The sequence below is a fragment of the Gossypium hirsutum genome, chromosome D02 (assembly GCF_007990345.1).
Source record: "Gossypium hirsutum isolate 1008001.06 chromosome D02, Gossypium_hirsutum_v2.1, whole genome shotgun sequence".
NCBI classification, from domain to species: domain Eukaryota; kingdom Viridiplantae; phylum Streptophyta; class Magnoliopsida; order Malvales; family Malvaceae; genus Gossypium; species Gossypium hirsutum.
The window spans coordinates 16487480-16507418 of NC_053438.1; the positions used below are offsets into that span (position 1 = coordinate 16487480).

The 19939-nt window shown below is 32.2% G+C and overlaps 1 protein-coding gene across 1 annotated transcript; it reads right to left on the reverse strand.

Moving 5' to 3' along the window:
• Positions 1–9751: 9751 nt before the first annotated feature.
• On the reverse strand, positions 9752–16286 carry LOC107910331 (putative lipase YDL109C). Its single transcript, XM_016838154.2, has 11 exons — positions 15832–16286; positions 15676–15743; positions 15118–15188; positions 14633–14908; positions 14217–14377; positions 14068–14123; positions 13853–13905; positions 13648–13774; positions 12602–12699; positions 10920–12119; positions 9752–10571 (listed from the first exon to the last, which is right to left on the reverse strand). Exons 1-10 carry the CDS (start codon positions 15990–15992, stop codon positions 12048–12050), a joined length of 1143 nt encoding a protein of 380 aa, XP_016693643.1. The 5' UTR covers positions 15993–16286; the 3' UTR covers positions 9752–10571; positions 10920–12047.
• Between the last annotated feature and the right edge of the window lie 3653 nt (positions 16287–19939).

Here is a 19939-nt window from a genome sequence, read left to right on the forward strand (position 1 = left end):
CTAAGGCCCATGTCGGCTTAATAGATAGGTGTTAAAAAACACTTATTTTACTAATATTTAATCTTAACTACTAAATATCGAAAACATACCATTACATACTAAATTGGCTATAAAACAAGCTCTTCAAGTGCGGAAATAGACCAAATTAACTACTACATTTGACGGTCAAATACCCCATACTTAAGTCTTTGCTTGTCCTCAAGCAAACTAAACAAGAAAAAAATAAAAACCAAAAATAAATTAAACTAAAAACAAGAAATAAACATGCAAAGAAAAGAAAATGTACTTGAGCTAACTTGATACAAGAAATTAGATAGAAATATATTAGCAAGACAATGTAAATAAATATATAACTCTAGAGTGATATACAATTGACTAACAATTTCTAAAGTTAGACAGGTTAGTTCAATAAATTACAAAGTAAACAAATAAAAAAATGTTAATTATAGGTTTCCATCAAAACAGATATACAAATGTACACGTACGTTCAAATGAATATAATAGGTAAAAACATCAAAACTTGGCACAATTTCATCCATATAAAGTCCTATACTTGTAACGTTATGCGGCTTAGGTTGGTTTGGAATTTAAAAAAACAGGCTCGACAAAATGGTTAAGCATGAAATTAGTTTGACACATTGTATTCTCCCCTATACTCCCCCAAGTATACATATAGCTCACCACCTTATGTCCACTTCTCTCACCTTCCTTATCTCTCTATTTACTAAGGCATCGTGTAATATTCATGAGCACAATCATTCGAGCTCGTAATAATTTGTTTTAACAAATGTGAGTGTACTTTTTTTTCAACTCACTTTATTTTTATTTTTCTTCGAGATTTTCTCGATTGTCATTTTATCTTATTTTTCTATAAGCTTAAAATCTTATACTCACGATACCATACAATTCCTTAGTTCACTTACTTTGTTTTTCTCTTTTGAAATCACTGAGATGTATCTAACTAACCCTTTAATATAAATGGCCAAAAGTCTAAATCCATGCAAGGACCAAGAATTAAAGGATCAAATAGAATATAAGTTAGGCTTAAGTTTTCATTTTTAGTTCATCAATAAAATGGGTTCAGGCTCAAAATAGGTACTAGGGAAAATATTAACAGGATAGCTTTTTGGCTCAAAAATGTCTACCAAGCAATGCCTTAGGTCGTCCCTAGGTAATTCTATACATAGATTAAATCGGCCAAGTCTATCAATTTCTAAACCTATAATTAAATTAAACATGCATGCTATTTATATACCTATTATAACACCCTCACCCGAATCTGCGTCGAATCCGAGTATGGAGTGCCATAAATGGATCGATTTGGACTAATGACCAAATTTTAATCTTAATAAGCTTAAGATGGACTTTGTTAAATAATACATATCTCTTACAATAGAAACTTTAAATTAAAAAAAAGTTACTAACTCAAATTTCAAACTGTAAGGAAACGATTTATCTATAATATATTTGACCCCGAGGCGAAGCTTCTCAGGATGCTCGCTTCCTATATACTTGACACCTTACCGACGTTGATTCTTGATCGAACACCATCTGGCTTTATCCCTTCTCAAGTTCGTTATCTGACAAATCTTGCAAAAAACAAGTCAAAACTTTGGTAAGTTCAATAAACTTAATGAATTTCTTCACTACCAAAATACATAACTTTCCCCTTTTTTACTATGGTATAATCTTAAAAGAAAATATATGCTTTCGATCCCTATTTTTACTTAGACTTTAGCGCCTTATCTGCACTGGAGGACTCTCGTATACCTTCCGCCTTTCTTTATTGGCAATTCAACTGCTAATACCATAAGACCCTAGTCAAGCTTATGTCCCGTCGATAGGGTTTTGGTGGTTTCTAAAATGAATCATCATTTTCACAATACACTCTATCCTCAATAGAGCTCCCAATACATTTTTCTTATTTTTAATTATTCTCTTATCTCATAATAGTTTGGTGGATTTATTGTCATTTCTTCAATAAGGCAACTAGTAAGCCCCATTCCACACTGGCTGACTTAATCTTATCTTACCCTTCTTTATCCTGCCCTACACTCGGGTTGCAAAGGCTTTCCAGATAACTTCACCACTAAGGCTTCCCAAATAGTATAACACGTGGGCTTTTTAGATAACTCGCCACAAAGGCTTTCCAGATAATATGCCACATAGGCCTTCAGATAACTCGCCATAAAGGCTTTCCAAATGACTTGTCGCAAAGGCTTTCCAAATAACTTTGCCACTAAGGCTTCCCAAATAATATGCCACATAGACCTTTTAAATAACTCAACATTAAGGCTTTGTTTGGTTTGCCACCAAGGCACCACATAAACTGTTATGTTTGATGATATGAATTTGCCTAAACTCAACATCACTTGAGGTTTGCCCATCATCGTCCCTGAGACAAGTAGAAACCCTCGTAGACAAATGTAGCTCATCTGTCATTTCCAGAATTCGCCATGGCCATGATCTTTCCATATATTTGCTACACTGCCTTTTTTTCATGTTTTCTGTCTCGTTGGATGTCATCAAACACCACCACGGGGTATATTATCATATCAAATATTTTTCTCGACACTCCACCTAAACCCCCATTTCTCCAACCATACTTTTTCATGCATAATTCATTTAACATAATGGACATATTTACATATATTTCACTCATATCCATAATAGAGTCATACTTTCCAACACATAATTTCTTATGCATGCTTACCACATATCATTATATTCATGCATCACATTGTACACTCCATTTACATACCTGTTGATACTTCACAGAAAATACACACACATACATAAAACAACTCCTCAAGCACAACTACAGCAACATCAACCATACAAAGAATCATCATAAAATAACACGCAGGAGTCGAGTCTAGAGCCTCACTAGAGACCCACTTTTACCTCGGCCCGAAGCTTTTAATTCGATTGCCCCTCTTGATTCAATAGCAACAACTGCTTACAAGATCACGAAATTTCCATTAAAATCCCCATTTACAAATAGTTTACTAATGTTTCAACTACATGCGACCCTCATTTAAGGCCTTCCTCTCACACCTTACTATTCTTACATCTTTTAAAACCTTTACTCTTCAATAATTGTAAAATACAAAGCTATAAGACTTACCAGAAGGTTGAATCATCCATTGGTTAAATAAAATCTTAGCTCTAGCTTAACGAAGAAGAAGAGAACATTTAGATTAGAAAGAAAACCCATCTCGAATGTCCCCCTCCCTTTTCACCTTATATATACTCTCGGTCCCCTTGATTTACCTACCAAATTTAGAGGCAGGTAAAAGAAAATCTGGCGAATATCTACGTTACTCTTTGACTAGTCATGGGGAGTGTCAAATAAATCTGATTGACTCCCAACTAATCTCATTCCAAGAACCAACTTAAACAGTTCTCACGCAAACCGAGCGTACTATACATTGGTAGTGACTCACGTATGGCGTGGTCTTAAAAACAGTTAAGTCTCCTACAACTTTCTCATATACTTGGTAGGCTCTTCGTGCTCAGCCAAAACTTTTAGGCGCACTCTTTCTTAAGCGTACTTTCTTGAGTGTATTCTTTCTTTACTTGAAGATACCTTGTAATTAAATCCTTAGATACCGCCAACAGGCGGATGCTTTACACCGGCATGCACCAATAATCTTATTTTCCAGTAAGCCAACAGGGTGGTGGATTATGCTACCATAATGCACCAAAAAAGTTAACATACATTCCTTACTAGCCTTTTTAGATTCGTCATTTTTGGGGTGTGACAGTTTCCTCCTCCTAAGACATTGTTTCTTTTAGCAAGGTCCTTTCCTATCTTGAGCTCTTCAATTAGTTGCTCATTCTAGGCATTTTCAAGTTCAACAGGCATTGACACTTCTGTTGTTCCTTGTAAAGGCTTTGCCATTTAGAAAGTTAGGCCTTAAGGTGACACATCTTCTCTTGTATCTCTCTAAATTGCTCTGGAGGAAGTGGGGAAAGTATCTGGTGGAGGTTGAGACTAATGTTAGGTCGCTTGGTCAGGTTTGAGAGGTAACTGCTAAGTAACTTGTACAGGTGGTTGAGTCAATACTTGGGATGAAATGAGCTCTCGATTAAGGTTTTTTGTTAGGTTAGCAAGGGTATCTGTTGAAGAATGAGTCATGGTTTTCGGCCTATGCTCACTGTACCAATTGTTGATACAAGGGATCCACAAGGAGGAGATATTGGTAGTTTTCTAAAGGTTGGTTCACCTATGAAAAATAAAGAATTGCAGGAAAGGGCTGGGAAAAGAAGAGAATATGATAAAGGAAGGAGAATGTTGGAGAGTGCTAAGTGTTCAAATGGAATGCTTAAGGAAGAAGAAGATCATTGGCATCTCGTGTGTTGGGGAATATAGGGGAGGTCCCCTTGTCATTCAATGCCATGTGACCGATGATATAAATGGTGGGTTGTTTGTGTGGCCTGCTAGGTGGCAAGTCTATTGCCTGTTAGTTGTTGCCAAATGTAATACTATGTGGTCTTGTTTTGACATTCTCCTTGTTGAGGTAATACAAGGTTGCTATGCCTTAGTGGTCCTTTAATGACCCCACTAAGAGGATAAAAGCGAGTCATTAGAAACAAGTGGCCTATTGATAAGTGATAAAAATAACATGTTTTATCCTTATTCTTAATGCATTTTTTGGTGATTATTCAATTTTAATGGTGAATTTTATGCTCCTAATCCTTCAAATTCAGGTTTTTATACTTAAGAGAGTGTTTGGGAGCAAAAGGAGCGAAAAATGAAAAATAACCGAAAAATTAGAGTAAGGTACAAGGGCCACACGGGCTGGACACACAACCGTGTACACCATATGACCATGTGCCAGATCGTGTGGGAATCACGAATTGCACTTCAAACCTGCGAGAAAATGCACTTTTTAGGTTTATTAGGCATTCTAAGACCTATATGTGACACAAATAAGAAGATAGGAGGGAGCCGTCATAGAGTACTGAAGAAAACGACTCGAAAAACACCATTAAAGCTAACTCTAAAGTAGATTTCCATCAAGATTGAAGATCTCCTTTTGAATTCTTTGAAGTTTATTATGATTTTCTTTGTTTCTTGTGGTTATACTGTCTTTGGGATGTTTTTATTTGCTACCATGAACTAATTTTCCAAATACCTAAGGAGATGAACCCTGTGATAGATTCTGTTATTTGATTTCTATTTTTCGCAATAAATATTTGAATCTTGTTCTCAATTATATGTGCTTAATTCTTGGTTTAATATTTCCTAACTATTAATTCATGTTCGATGTGCTTAAATCAGAGGAGGAAAAGTACCTGTTTAAGAGTAGATCTAGCATAATTGAGTGGAGTTGCATGTAATCCTATAAATAAGACGACATAAATCTACCGAATTAGAGTAAAATCTAATAGGGGGATTCATAGATCGAGTTAATGCGCTAATAAGGGTTTTAATTAGAAAGAAATTTCAATTAATCAACCTAGATTCAGTTGCTCTTACTCTTGAAAGAGATATTAGCATAATTTAGGGATTTCTACGGATCAAGGTACTAAGTGAAGAAATTGTTTAATTTAGATTGATAATGATAGATGAAATCTAGGTGGATTCTTTCTTGGGTATTGTTTCTCTTATTGGTTGTTAATCATTTGTTTTCCTAATTCGTTATTTGTCGTGTTCTTTAATTAATTAATTTAGTTAATTTTAGCTTTAACCAATCTCTCCAATTTTTCGGTTAAATAATAGAAAGACTATAATTACTAGTACTTTTAGTCCTCGTAGGAACGATATCTTTGCTTACCGTAGCTATACTATTAATTGATAGGTGAACTTGCATTTGTCGGATTTTTAATTAATTTATGATTGCAATCACCTGTTGGAGACCAAAAGTGGGTGGTGTGAAATGTGCAAGTGGTTGGTTGGTAACCACTGAAGATACAAGGCAAAGGGCATCTGTGAGTATTTGTTGATGTAATACCCCTTACCCATATTCGACGCCGGAATAGGGTACGAGGCATTACTAGAACATATAAATTTGCATACGTATTAAACCAAGTTACAAAATTTCACTCAAATTAAGGTTTTCCAAATTATTAACATGCTTTTATAAATCTTCACATTATAACTCAAAATATTATTATTATAACAAATAGCGCCTACAAGACCCGATACTTACTCACGTAATTCAATACTTCATTTCCATTTCATTTAATTCATAATTTCTCATGTTCACAATTCAAATAAATTTCTCAATCCAATATACATTTCTGTACCACAATAATTCTTTTAATTCAAAATGTATCACTAGAAACTTCCATTTAATTCACGTACAATTAAATATCATTAAGTTCAATACTAATACGTACTCGCCATTTAACTCAATGTTTATCGATTTTACTATTCATTAACACATTTATAAAATTCTTAGTATTGTAATGCAAACATCACTTAAGCTTAAATAACAACATTGAATCAACTCATCATCCTCTTTTTCATCATTTTACTCTTCAAGTGCGAATTTAGTATTTCATTTCCTTTCCACACCCATTTCCTACGAATATCACAAACAATAACATCAAATATAATTCACAATTTATATAAAAATATTGCTATTATTTATACATAACTTACCAACATGAGTTACTTTATATACTATTTATGGCCTTACTTCATACCAAATCATATACCAAATATACCATACATACATACTATGAAACTTTATTTTCACATATGAGCTTAAACCATGATCAATAATATACAAATGTAAGCATCATTTCTATTTTCACGTTTATCGATTATAATAGACCATATAACCAATTATACACAAATCATTCATATATATTCAATTTTCCTCCTCCTCCTCTCCATTCACATCCTTAATGTACTTAACACTCTTAGAAATAACATTTTCTAAAGTTTCATTATTTTTATCTGGAGCTACGGAGCTCCAAATTAAGATCTGTTAATTTTTCCCAAAACTAGACTCACATATATTCTTACCATAAAATTTTCAGAATTTTTTGTCTTGGCCAATTAATACAGTTTATTCCTTAAAGTCACCCCTATTTCACTGCTCAACATCTCTGACCTCTCTTCACTAAAAATGAATTATCCCATTGTACAAATTTCAGATGATATTTGCATTTGTTTCCTTTGAAAATAAACTCATTAAGGATTCTAAGCATATAAATTATAACTCATAATTATTTTTTTACATTTTTTAATTATTTTCCAAAGTCAGAACAGGAGATTTCGAAATCAATCCGACCCTACCTCACTAAAATTAAAATATCTCAAAATATATAACTCTTTTGCTTTCTTTGTTTCTTTTATGTAAAAATATACTCATTAATATTTCATTTCGTATCTTATTCACTCTCTAATTCAATTTTCACCATTTTTCGTGATTTTTCAAATTCACACCACTATTACTATTCAAACCATCTTAATTCAAGTTTTCACTCTTTCATGAATTTCTCTTACTTCATTTCATTTTATCGATAGTTCTATCAAATAACAAGTAAATTGTTCACAAATTTTCCCACTATATATGCACCTATTAATGACATAGTCATTTCGTCATATCATGTATTTTCACTTAATAAATTCCCCGTTGAACTTTTCGAAATAAAAACAGATTTCTCGGTGGCCTGCACACAGTCCATACCACCTTTGTATAATAATAGATTCTCGGTGGCCTGCACATAGTCCGTGCCACCCTTGTATCTTAACAGGTTGTTGGTGGCCTGCACACAGTCCGTGCCACCCTTATATCATAACAAAATATTGGTGGCCTGCACACAGTCCATGCCACCCTTGTGTCATAACAGAATATCGGTACGCATAGTAGCCTGCACTTAGTTTGTTCCACATATGTGACCTATCAGTCTGGTACACGTAGTGGCCTACACTTAGTCCGTACCACACGTGACCCAATTACGATAATTCATATCTTTTCTATTCCGAGTTTCAAACGGGAAATTCTTACTTTTCAATATTTTACCAACTCTTCTCTAACCAATCTTAATTCATAATTTGCATCATATATTTGTTCCAAGTATAGTACATATCTTAAATAAAATAATAAAACACTTAAACATAAATAAAACAATATATTATCTACATACAAACTTACTTTGGTGCAACAATATAGAAATTTAGCAATTTAGTCTTCAATCTTTTCTTTTCTCTGATCAAGGTCGATTCCACTTCTTTCTTGATCTATAATAATATATTTAGCTTATATAACATTCACATAATTCAATCCAGACCAAAAATCATATTTTGGAAAAATTGCATTTTTTGCCCCTAAAGTTTTACAAAATTACAATTTTACCCCTAGGCTCGGAAATTAAAATTTATTTCTTTTTCTTATGTTTTATGACATACTAAAAATTTTTCCCTTCTATGGCAACATCAAATTCTAGCTCTAACATGCACTTATGAACAATAATAACTTTTACTGATTATACCGTTTCACTCGTTTTCACTGAAAATCGTTTAGCAAAAAATCGTTTAACATAATTCTAATCTTCATATTCTATCTGAAACATCAAAATACACACTTTGCATCTATGGGTAATTTTCCAAACATAAATCCTTGCTCGAATTAATGGTAGAATTAGCTTAAGCGAGTTACCGAGATTCTAAAAATAAAAAGAACAAGAAAACGAGGCTAGAACGGGCTTACCATGAAGCTTGGAAGATGAATAAACCCTATCCATGGAGTGCACATGATATTCGGCCAGCCTTCATGAAGAAGAAGATGATTTTGGCCTTATTTTGTCTTTTTAATTTGTTTTAATTACCAAATTACCAAAATACCCTTAACTTAAAAATATCCTATTTCACCTATTTCATGTCCATTTTTGTCCATAACATAACCAATAATCTAATTACCATTTAAGGACCTCCAATTTAAAATTTTTTAACAATTAGACACTCCTAACATGTAGAACTCAACTTTTGCACTTTTTACAATTTAGTTCTTTTGGCTAAATTGAGTGTCCAAACGTCGAAATTTTTGAACGAAATTTTCACGAAGCCATTCCGTGAAATTTTAGGCCATAAAAATATAATAAAAATATTTTTTTTCTCGTTAGATTTGTAGTCCCGAAACCACTGTTCCGACTAGGCTTAAAATTAGGTTGTTACAGTTGAACCATTCCTCATGCCGTCACATACCTAAATTGGGGTGGATGTATAATAGGAACAATTTCTTATTCACTTGCAATTAATTTTTAAACATATCAATTTTGGTGTTAAATTTCACAAATTAGAATATAAAATCCAATAACAATTTAACGGTAAATTTTATATTTGAAATTTTTTTATTTTGAAAATGCCATTAGGCCTCTTTTGTAAAACCAATTTCCAACATGTAGTAGCCGAGTCGGCACTTATTGATTAAAGGAGGGAAGTTTGTGATTGAGCTAGGCGGTGGTTCGAGGTTGGGGAGTGCAACATCTCCGACGTGTAGCCTGAGGAGTGTGGTTATTTTGAATGGATGGTGCTTGTTTTGAATGAAGAAAAGTGGTAGGGCCTTCAAGAGTGTGCTTATATAGATTGTTGGGTCCTTCAGAGTTTCTATTGACGCTCGTATGCTTGAAGTTTATTCAACACTCGCACTTAAGGAGAAGGATCAAGATTTTAACCAAGGAAGAAATAAGTTTGTTGTTCAGGCTCATGGAGAAAAGTTGCTCCTTTTGTGTGGCAGTGCGTGCCAAGTCAGAGATCCCAAAGTTTGGCGATTTTGTGAAGATTCTTAGTAAAAACGTTACCTTTTATTGCTTTGGGTAGAATTCCCTACATTCTGATGTATTTATTGATAAAACCTACTCTAATTTCTGATATCCAAAAGAAGCATGCTTTGAACAATATGAAGTGACACTTTTACAGGTTACACTCTTCTTCATACAACACTACACAGGTTTTGTTTCTTCCTAATCATTCATTGCCAATCTTGACAAATGCTAAACCATTTTGTGCAGTTCTGCAGCTGCTATAGTCTTATAATTCTGAGGAAAGAAGAAAAGAGCAGCATCATATACATGTCAACCTTGTCTGCTATTTGCAAGAAAGAATCAATTCTCTGCTTCTTGGTGATGGTATGATTTCCATTCAATTCTGTGGTCTAATAGCATGGGTTGAAAGAGCTGTGATTTTGCTTTACCACTTCGTTTTTCATCATTCTAAACTATTTCCTCCATAACTAAATCCACAGTTTCGTTTTCCTTGTCGGTATCTTCTTCATCGATTAGATCCTCAACTTCATTTTCTTCTCCTTCGGCTTTCTCTCCATCTATCTCACCTTCAACATCTCCGGTTCTGTTGTTCACCGCAGACCACCCTTGTACTTGAGGATCAAGGGCCTTCCTCCCAAGTTTAATTGCTCCATCTTCATTCATCCCATTTTGGACAATTCCAATGCCCTTCTTTTCGTAAGTGTTTCTAAATTGGTTCAGCAACCAGATGCAAAGGGCAAGCAAGGCACACATATGCACAAAATGCTTGACCTTGAACCCTTTGTACCTCTGGTTTCTAGTAGCTGATTGCTTTATCATGCTGAACCCTCCAATATCCTCCCGATCTGAAACAAAACAGAAGGCAATCGAGTCTAAGTAAGTAATATAGAGTTGTAACTAGAATGCAAGATATTGGAACCCCATTGAACTAAGAACCAACAGCTCCAAGAGTTTTTCATTTTGGGGGCATTGGGCCATGGTGAAGACCACAACAAAAGCCACATTCAACTTTGCACAAACAAAATTGATACCAACATTTATCTCTTTCTACTTGAAAAACAAGACAAATACATTCGCCTGAAATTAACAAAGAACAATATTCGACCAAAAAAGACATAATGACAGAAACTCCAAAAAAGATAGGAAGAAATTGTAAGTAAACTTGGAAAGGAAAAGATAAAGAAAAACAGTACCCTTTTTATAACCTGGAATCTTGGGTTCACCTATATCGAAGGCAGAAGCAGCAACAATGGTGTTTCTACAATGAAGCTTGTGGTGGATACAAGTGAAGCGGTAGCTGAGGAGTGGATGTGAGAAACAGAGTGAAGGAAGGTGAACATATAAATAAGAATACACTTGGCAACAACTTGATGGCAGGCAATTGTTTCTTCTATTCATTGGCTTCATTACATTGAACGTGTGGGGGTGCATTACGTTGACAATTATACGGATCACATCACATAATGATAGTATCTAATGTATGATTTTACCGACCACGTTGTTTCAAAATTTGTCCATTTATTTATGGCTTCAAATTTATGGATGTTGCTTCCATTGGTGTAGTGTCAGTGTCACATTTCCAAGTTCCTATACACACTATCTTCTCCACGGGGAACACAACTGTTTTCTTTAGGGGTAAAGTAAGGATTGTCGACTCAATATTTCAACCCAAAGTCATTTCACTCTTCCCTATCCTTCAGCCGACACATCACTGTTGGGATAGCAATAGCATTCTCTAAAAGAAAGTTGGAGTACAGTCTGTATTTAATTTTTAAACATCACTGTGAAAATCTGTGTCTTCAAATCTCAATTTTCATTCATTGTTTAGTTGTTTTCAGCTTTCTTCGAGGGATGAGAATCTGGGATAGATTTTCCTGCCTTTTTATTACCATTAAATATGAATATATAATAAAATTCTGATAGTTTATCCATTAAAGCCCAACTGCAACCTAAAAAACCCAACACAACCGACAAGACATTCCCGGGTCCTTCTGACTATAACTCTGGGCTCATACCAAAAATCCAACGCCCACATACGTGGTGTAGCTTGTTGCCATTTGCCAAGCTATTAAAGGTTACAAATATTTTCCGACTGGAAATAAACCAGGTTGAGAGCCCTGTGAACTAAGTAATGGTTTACAATATTTGAACACGTATAAGACAGCTACGGTTATTAAATACCTATATACATATGCCAAAAATAAATTTACATGTACGCCTTTGATGACGACCTCTTTGTAATAAAAAAATTTCCACGTTCCAACCTCGCGCCGACAGTTTGGCAATTTATGATATGGTAATAAATAACAAATGTGGACCTCTTATAAGAGAAAATTGTCAATCATATGTTGGACTACATCAGCTCCATCCGAATTAACCCAGTAGCTTTTAACCTGAAAAACCAGATGGTGATAAAATAGTACCACTCTGTCAGACACTTTCAGGGAGGTAACCCGTGAATACAAAATGGGGTTGGGAAAAAAACATCAAAATAAAATCTATTTGTAACATACTGACTAGTTATATTTGTTTTTTTTTTTTAAATTTAAATTCGGATTATGTTAACTTCCGTTTGGACCGATTATCTGATCCTAAGTTAAAAGAGGGCCCTTATTTGAACCGAATTCTATATTTATATTTACTTTTTATAATATAAAAATATACTGTATTTCTAAATTAGATAAACTTAAAAATTTTACATAAAATGAGAAAGATAACTTGAACTAATCCGAACCAATGAATTCGATTAAGGTTAGTCAAGTTATTTATAGTATTTAGTTTGACTTCAGTTTGATTTTTTTTAATGTATATATATATATATAGAAAGACAGCTAATTCTACCCGCAGGACGATGAGTTTGTAAAGAATAACTTGCCTGAATAGTACTGTGTGCAAGAATCCTTTGACGGCTGCCTTTGAAGTATACATCAACCCGTTCCCAGCTGAGTTTTGTTAAACCTCTGATCATTTCCTCTGTAATATTGATAAACACAAGTGGAATTTTACCCACTGGATAATAACTAGTTATTCAACTAGCACCTCGGCTTTCAGCTTTAAACATGTAATGGATGATTTAGCTCCCAACAAATAAATATTGTCATCTCGAGAAAATTTCTTCCCCTTTTTCCATTAACAAATGTTTGTATGTCCAATGATTAACAACAATACACCAAATCAAGGGAAAAGATTACACAAATGCATATGTTTCACAATTTAGCAATTATCTTATATGTGAATCACTGCAGAAGAGGAAAGCAAACAGTAATTATCGTCAAACACCCTGAATATCGGCTATGTTACTCGGACACTTTATTTTCCTTGAAGCATTTGTGTATGACACTCATGTTATGGGGATATGACCCTCTAAACACATTTGTATTGAACACATACCCTCTAAACACCATTGAATTATTGACAACTCCTATCCAGAATTTTGGATATTACATTTGTTGACTTCAAAGATTAGCTATAACCTAGATAGCCCTATCTGCCACTATAATGGAACAGTCTAGATATTATAAGCTATTGAAAATCCTATGATGATATCATGATATACTTTGCTAATCCTAATTCAAAATGAATACAAAGTCTGATATTTTAAAGGAAAACATTTTGCTACTTCAGGATAAAAGAAATTTGAAATCTGAATCCAATTTGTTTATTGGCTCGAAGTTAATGCCATCCTAGCTACCTCCTCACTAACAATTCCATATGCATTGCCGATTGAAATTGGGAAGAGTGTTGTTTTTATGCTGTCGTTTGATCTTTTACATCTGCTAGAACTCTCTGTGACTACTAAGAAACATTACAAACCAATTCTAGTGAAGTGAAAGATGCCACAGCCACCAACCAAAAATAACAAAGGAAATATTATAGAAACTTATTTGATTACTAATTTTAAAATATAAATAATAAGCAAACCTTCCATGTTTATCTTCTCATCTCCATTGATTTTGGCCTCAGTGGGGATTTCATCAAGGGTGGCTGTTTTTGCTGGCTCCACATTAATGACATGTGGGTATCTGTCACTTCTTGGAAGATGTTTGATCTGATAAATCCAAGTTGGCATTAGGCTCACAGCAGGTTATACCAATTAAAAGCTTCCACGAATATGCTTGATGGTTACCTTAGGAAGTTCATTTCGTCGCCGTAAGGAAGAGGTACTCCACCCAACAATATCTAAGAACAGCGTCAAGTTCTTAAACAGGCAGAATAGTTTCGATGAGAATAGGTCATGTCCTAGAGCCTAAAACATCTAGTTCAATTATTAAATCTTCCGTGAAGAATTGGTAATGCAGAGAAAACATAAATGCAGAATCAACTGATATAATAAAAGGATACGGTCGAACCTTGCATTTGCATACGCAACACGACGCCTGAAGGACCCCAGAGCAGAGCTGCATTTAAAGAAAAAATACAGATATGAGCCTGCAATTTACCATCCACTCTCTCATGCTTTAAAATAACAAAGGAATCTTGCAAAAACTCACATAAATTTAAGATCTTCACAATCGTTGACCATCCGAAGAAGAAGTGGTGGTTTTCCATCCTTTCCATCAGTCAAAAACAAATGTTTTCCAGTTCTACCAAGCAACCATGATATTCGAGCAGCAAATTTTTCAAGTGCACGGGAGCCACGGAACAATGGAACCTGAATAATGCAAAGCCATGACAAGAATACTATTACCAACCTGTAATGTAAAAAGTGTTAACACATACTCAATGGTCAAAGACTTCATTGTTCAACGTTATCACTCAATTGCATTCTATTGCATACCTGCACAGAAGATAAATCAGTAGTCTCAATCAGAACTTAATTGAAGACTAAACTTCAAAAATGCATTTCATCATCAAATAGTGAGGAAAAGAAATCTATCCAATAATTCTTGGAGCATGAATGAACTACCTGTTTATGCCACAGAGACCCGAGGTGTGGACTTGCAAATGTAATGAAATTCATGGGCTCTAGTCCAGCAATTTTGCCTTTTAATTGCCCTTCAGGGCATAAATCTTTATCTCCCAAATGGTCAGTTCCACAATCTCCATTTGTTTGAGAAGTTTCTTGAGTTAGGTCTTGTTCATAAAGCCGCGCAATGGCATACCTTGCTACAAGGCCACCTAATGAATGACCAACGAAAGAAATCTTCTGAACACTTGGGTGACAGCTTATGACATGTTTGACCTGAAAAAGGTAAACTTAAATTAATATAAATGGTTTCTGCCAAATATATATATATATATAAATGGTAAAAATGGAAGTACAGAGTATCAAACTACAGAACAATAATATATCAACGGTAAGCGGCAGTTAGCAAAATTGGAAAATAATCTGAGTTGCAATCATGAATAATGAACCTTATTGAAGATAAATAAAATTGATAGCACACATACCTCCTCTGCTAATCTGTCGCCCATTACATCAACACCATCAAATGTCAACGTTGAAGAATTGCGCTCACTGCCTGCATTGCGCATTTAGTCATTAACCATTCAGTACTTATTTCACCATGAAATTCATCAACAATATCATTAACTCATTATCACGAATATTCATTTAGTGAATGGGTCTTGCGTTCACTTCACCAATTAATTAGGATGGTTATAATCCAGCAAAATATTAAATAAGAAAATAACACAATTTGATGAATAACAATCAAAATTTGAATCCTGGATCAGTCATTGGTGAGACTTATCTACTTATAACTTCGGATAGATCTAAAGTCTAACCCAGGTTAAATTAATTCAACAGCATTGGAGTATAAGACTCCAAATTACTTAGCAGACTACTTATGAAATTATATTAGAGATTAATTATGAAACAGTTCAAAAAAAATAACTTTGTAAGAAGAAAAGGGTGAGATGAGTAAATCATTAACTTGAAACTAATTAGCATTTAGCATAATCACAGTTAATACATACAAAAAAAAAATGGAGTACCGAAGTACTCACAATGAACAATAACATTCTCAGGATACTTCTTTAAAAGCTGCTTCGCTGCAAATCTCCAATTCTGAGCACTGCAAAGATACCAATCCAAAAATCAATCAAGCAGTTCGAAACACATAAATAACATTAATAAAAAAAACGATTAAAACCGAGATTAACCTGCCAATGATGCCATTAACCATGATAACTAGATGAGTAGGATTGTTACGCTCTCCCTGAAACTGGACTTCCATATCGACACCTCCGTTCTCGTGGGATTTCGTTCTCAAGCATCCAAATCTCGGGAAACTCAATGATCTCCTATTCTTTTTTGTCTTCATCTTCTTCTTTTTCTCCTGCTGATTCAGTATCTTATTACTAGTAATATTGTCTTCCCTAACCTTGATCTCTTCAGCAACATCAACTTCCTTTCCGGTACTCCTCTACAATCTCCCTCCATATCCGCCATTTTGAAGCTTAAAAACAGAGCTAAGGTAATAAGAAACGATCTTAAAGTGTTGTATTAAGCTAGATTTTTGCGTTGGGTTTTGATAATGAGAAAAATGGAGGGAGTCAAAATACGCTAGCCAGGATTTAAAGAAGTGAAGAGGGGGGCAATGAAGATGGTGAGGGCGGGCGGTTTTTGTAGTTACGGGTTTGTTAGCTAAATGGGGCGACCCGCTGGTCCCCTCTCTTTCATTTTAAGCCATTGCCCTTGATTTTATGGTTTTATTACGGGATAAATTTGTTTCCATCGGCTGATGGGTTGAGGATAAAATCGTCATCCTCTAAGTATATTTGTTTTTGTGCTTCAATCATGATTTTTTCTTCTAAAAGCAGACAGAGAAATTGACAGGTTTAATCTTCGGAAACTTTTGTCTTCAAATTTTAGAGCCTCGTTTCTTTCAACTCGGATGGCTATTTTTTAATTACCAAATTTATTTTAATTTTTACTCCATATTTGCTTTTGATAATTGAAAAAGGGGAATAAGTTTATTTAGAATTGAATTCAATTTTTATAAATGATTTTGTCACTGAACCAAGAGATTATTGACAAGAATCAATTAATATTGAGATACCTATCCGAAGCAATACAAATAATCGATTGACTTGTGAGTCAATTAAATTTTATTAATTAAAGTTTATAATTTTTTAAATTTTTATAAATTTTTAATAATTTATTTAATTAAAACTAATCGTTTTGATAATTGACTGTTTTTATTTATAACCCTTCGCTCAAATTAAGTTAAAGTTCAATTGTATTATATTATTATTTTGATGTATTACACTTGTATTTAAAATATCATATATTTTTTTATTGGATGATTTATTAAAAAGTCTAAGCTTGCTTGAACTAGACCAGGTTGAACGGTTGGATTGAGAACCAATCGAGATATCAATTTGGAGAGGGATTTTCAATCGTTGACTCAAAAATCAATGCGAACCGAATAAAAAAAACGATTGAATTGAATTTTTAATATCTTATTTTATAATTTTATAATAATTTATTTTTATTGAACCGATTGCAACAATTAAATCATGAACCAGTAACGTGATTAATTTGAGTACCAATTCAATTTTAAAAATTTTGTAAAAATCAAAATTAATAACTTAAATACAAATCATTTACTTGGATAAACTATTATATTAATAATTCGTATTAAAAAATAACATATTTTTATAATTAGAATAATGCTATGTTTTAACTAACTTTTTATACATATATCTTTGTGGCATAAGAATATTAAATACCAAAAGCATGGAAGCACCAACTTCTGTTTTCAAATGGCATACATGTGAATATGGTATTATATGCTATGTTCTAACTTTAAATTAGGTTGGAAATGATACAATACCAAATAATATTATTCTTCAAGCCAGGCAATTAATATATATTTTGTGCAAGTCTGTACTAATGGAACATACATTCATATGTAAAAAGATTAAGAAAATAAATTAATTAATGTTGAAAAATCAAATGTGTATGGTCCTAGGTCTATGCCCCTTAATGTCAAGCTATCTAGAAGTCCTCCAACCTTTTTTGGTCAATGGCAAGAGTTATCAACATTCCAACATAGATAACCTTTCTAGAAACCATTTAACATCTGTCTTTCACCAATCATCCATTCATTCTCACTTCTTGTCATCAACTACATGGGTTGTTTCCAAAAGAATTAATGGGTAAATGTTTAATTTTAAATTTTATTCCAATTACATTTTATGAAATAGAAAAATTCACTCGGTTATTAAAATTTTACTGTTATTGGCATAATAGGTAACACAACTTTTTTTGTGTACTTTAACAATTTTTTTTTAAAAAAAATTGTGAATCTTTTTTTAAACTTGTTGAAATTTTAATTTTTATGAAATATACATGGATTGCCACACAAATAATTATATCAGTATTGTTAAAATTTCAATGGTCCAGTTAAGTTTCCCATTTAAAAATAAACAATTTAACTAAATTTTAAAAGTAAATTACCAAAATAATAAAAATAAATAAATTGGGATCAAAATGATAAAAAAAATATATTAAAAACTAAATTTATCATTATATCAAAAAAATTCACTTGTTATATAGAAAAAGAAATAAATATAAGAAATTAGCATCTGAATTTTTTTTTCTTTTTAATTCAATATCATACTTGCATATATTGAAGGGCCAAGCAACATATTTTGGCACTCAACTTTAAACACTAAGGTTATATATGTTTTACAGTAAACTACATAGTTAGTCACTCTAAATAAGGTTATTTTTATTTTGATTATTTTAAATTTTTATTAATTTGGTTATTTAAAAAATAAACTAATCAAATTGATCACTCTACCGTTAAATAATAATAAAATGTTCAGGATGCATTTGTACGAAAAAAATTTTGGGTGATCAAAATAGAAATAATTTCTATTTAAAGTGACTGGTTAGTAATTTACCCTAATTTTAGAGTGGCTAATGGGAATTTACCCTATTTTTGAAGTAAATTATTTTATTATATATTAAATAAAAATTATAAAACCATAAAATTACAAGGAGGAAAAAAAATACATGAAATATCTAAAATCGTAAACGACCTTCTCTGAAAGAAATCAAATGTTCGGGAATTAAAAAATCTGTAGCAAATGTCTCAACAATATATTAAAGTTATATTAACCAATTTCCATACCAATTTTTTATTAAAACAAAGCTTATTGACAAAAAAAAAATTGTTGTGGGAGAAAAAAAAGCATTTTTACACTTAAAATTATTCATTCACAATCAACAAATATTCGGTGAAATAAGGAGAAAAATTTAGATTCGAATCCTAAATATAATATCATTGGAAAGATTAGTTACGAAATTTAAAAAGATTTTTCTTCATAAATAGTAAAACAAACATAAACATAATTTCGAGCCTTGTTTATTAAAGGTTTAATTTATGATTTAGCCTCTAAGGTATATATACTTTCGCACTTTAATACTTAAACCCTTTTTTTGTCTTAATTTGGTACTTAAAGTGTGCCTCCAATATATATTTTAGTTTATTTTTTGACAAATGTTAAAAAAAATTTATAGTCAATCACAAAGCGTCACATGGCGTCTTTATTAAAAAAGTAAATACTTTCTTTTATTAAATGTATATACACATTAAAAAAATATAAAAAATAGAAATGAATATATAAAAATTCAAAAAAATATAAAATCTAAAAAATATATATCATAAAAAATTATAAAAATAAAATTTACAAAAAGAATACGATAATTGAAAAGAAATTTGTTGAAATAAATAATATTATTACAAAAATTGTAAAATTGTAAAAAACTAAAAAAGGTTTAAAAATATTTTTTATAAAATTCTAAAAAGGTTTTTAAATTTAAATTTTTTTTCAATTATTTAAAATTTAAATATTTTTTTAAAAATTTTATAACATTTTTCCATTTTTTATATATTATTTTGAATTTTCAAATTTTATAATTATATATTTTAGAATTTTATAAAAAAATTATTTTTAAACTTTTTAAAAAATTTATATTTTATATAAGATTTTTTACATTTTTAATCAATATTATGGAAAATACTAAAACAAAACTTTAAAAAAGGACATGTGGCATGTTCTAATAGCGCCATGTGGCATATCAATGCTAGTCAACATTAGGTCAAAGTCAAAAGTTCTTTATATTTAAATATTTAATATTATATTTTAATTTTTATTTAATATTTTTATTTTAAATTAACCTAATTACCACATGGCACATTTTCATCAGCCAAAATATGCCATGTGGCACCTTTTCATTTGTCAAAGTTGCCTAACA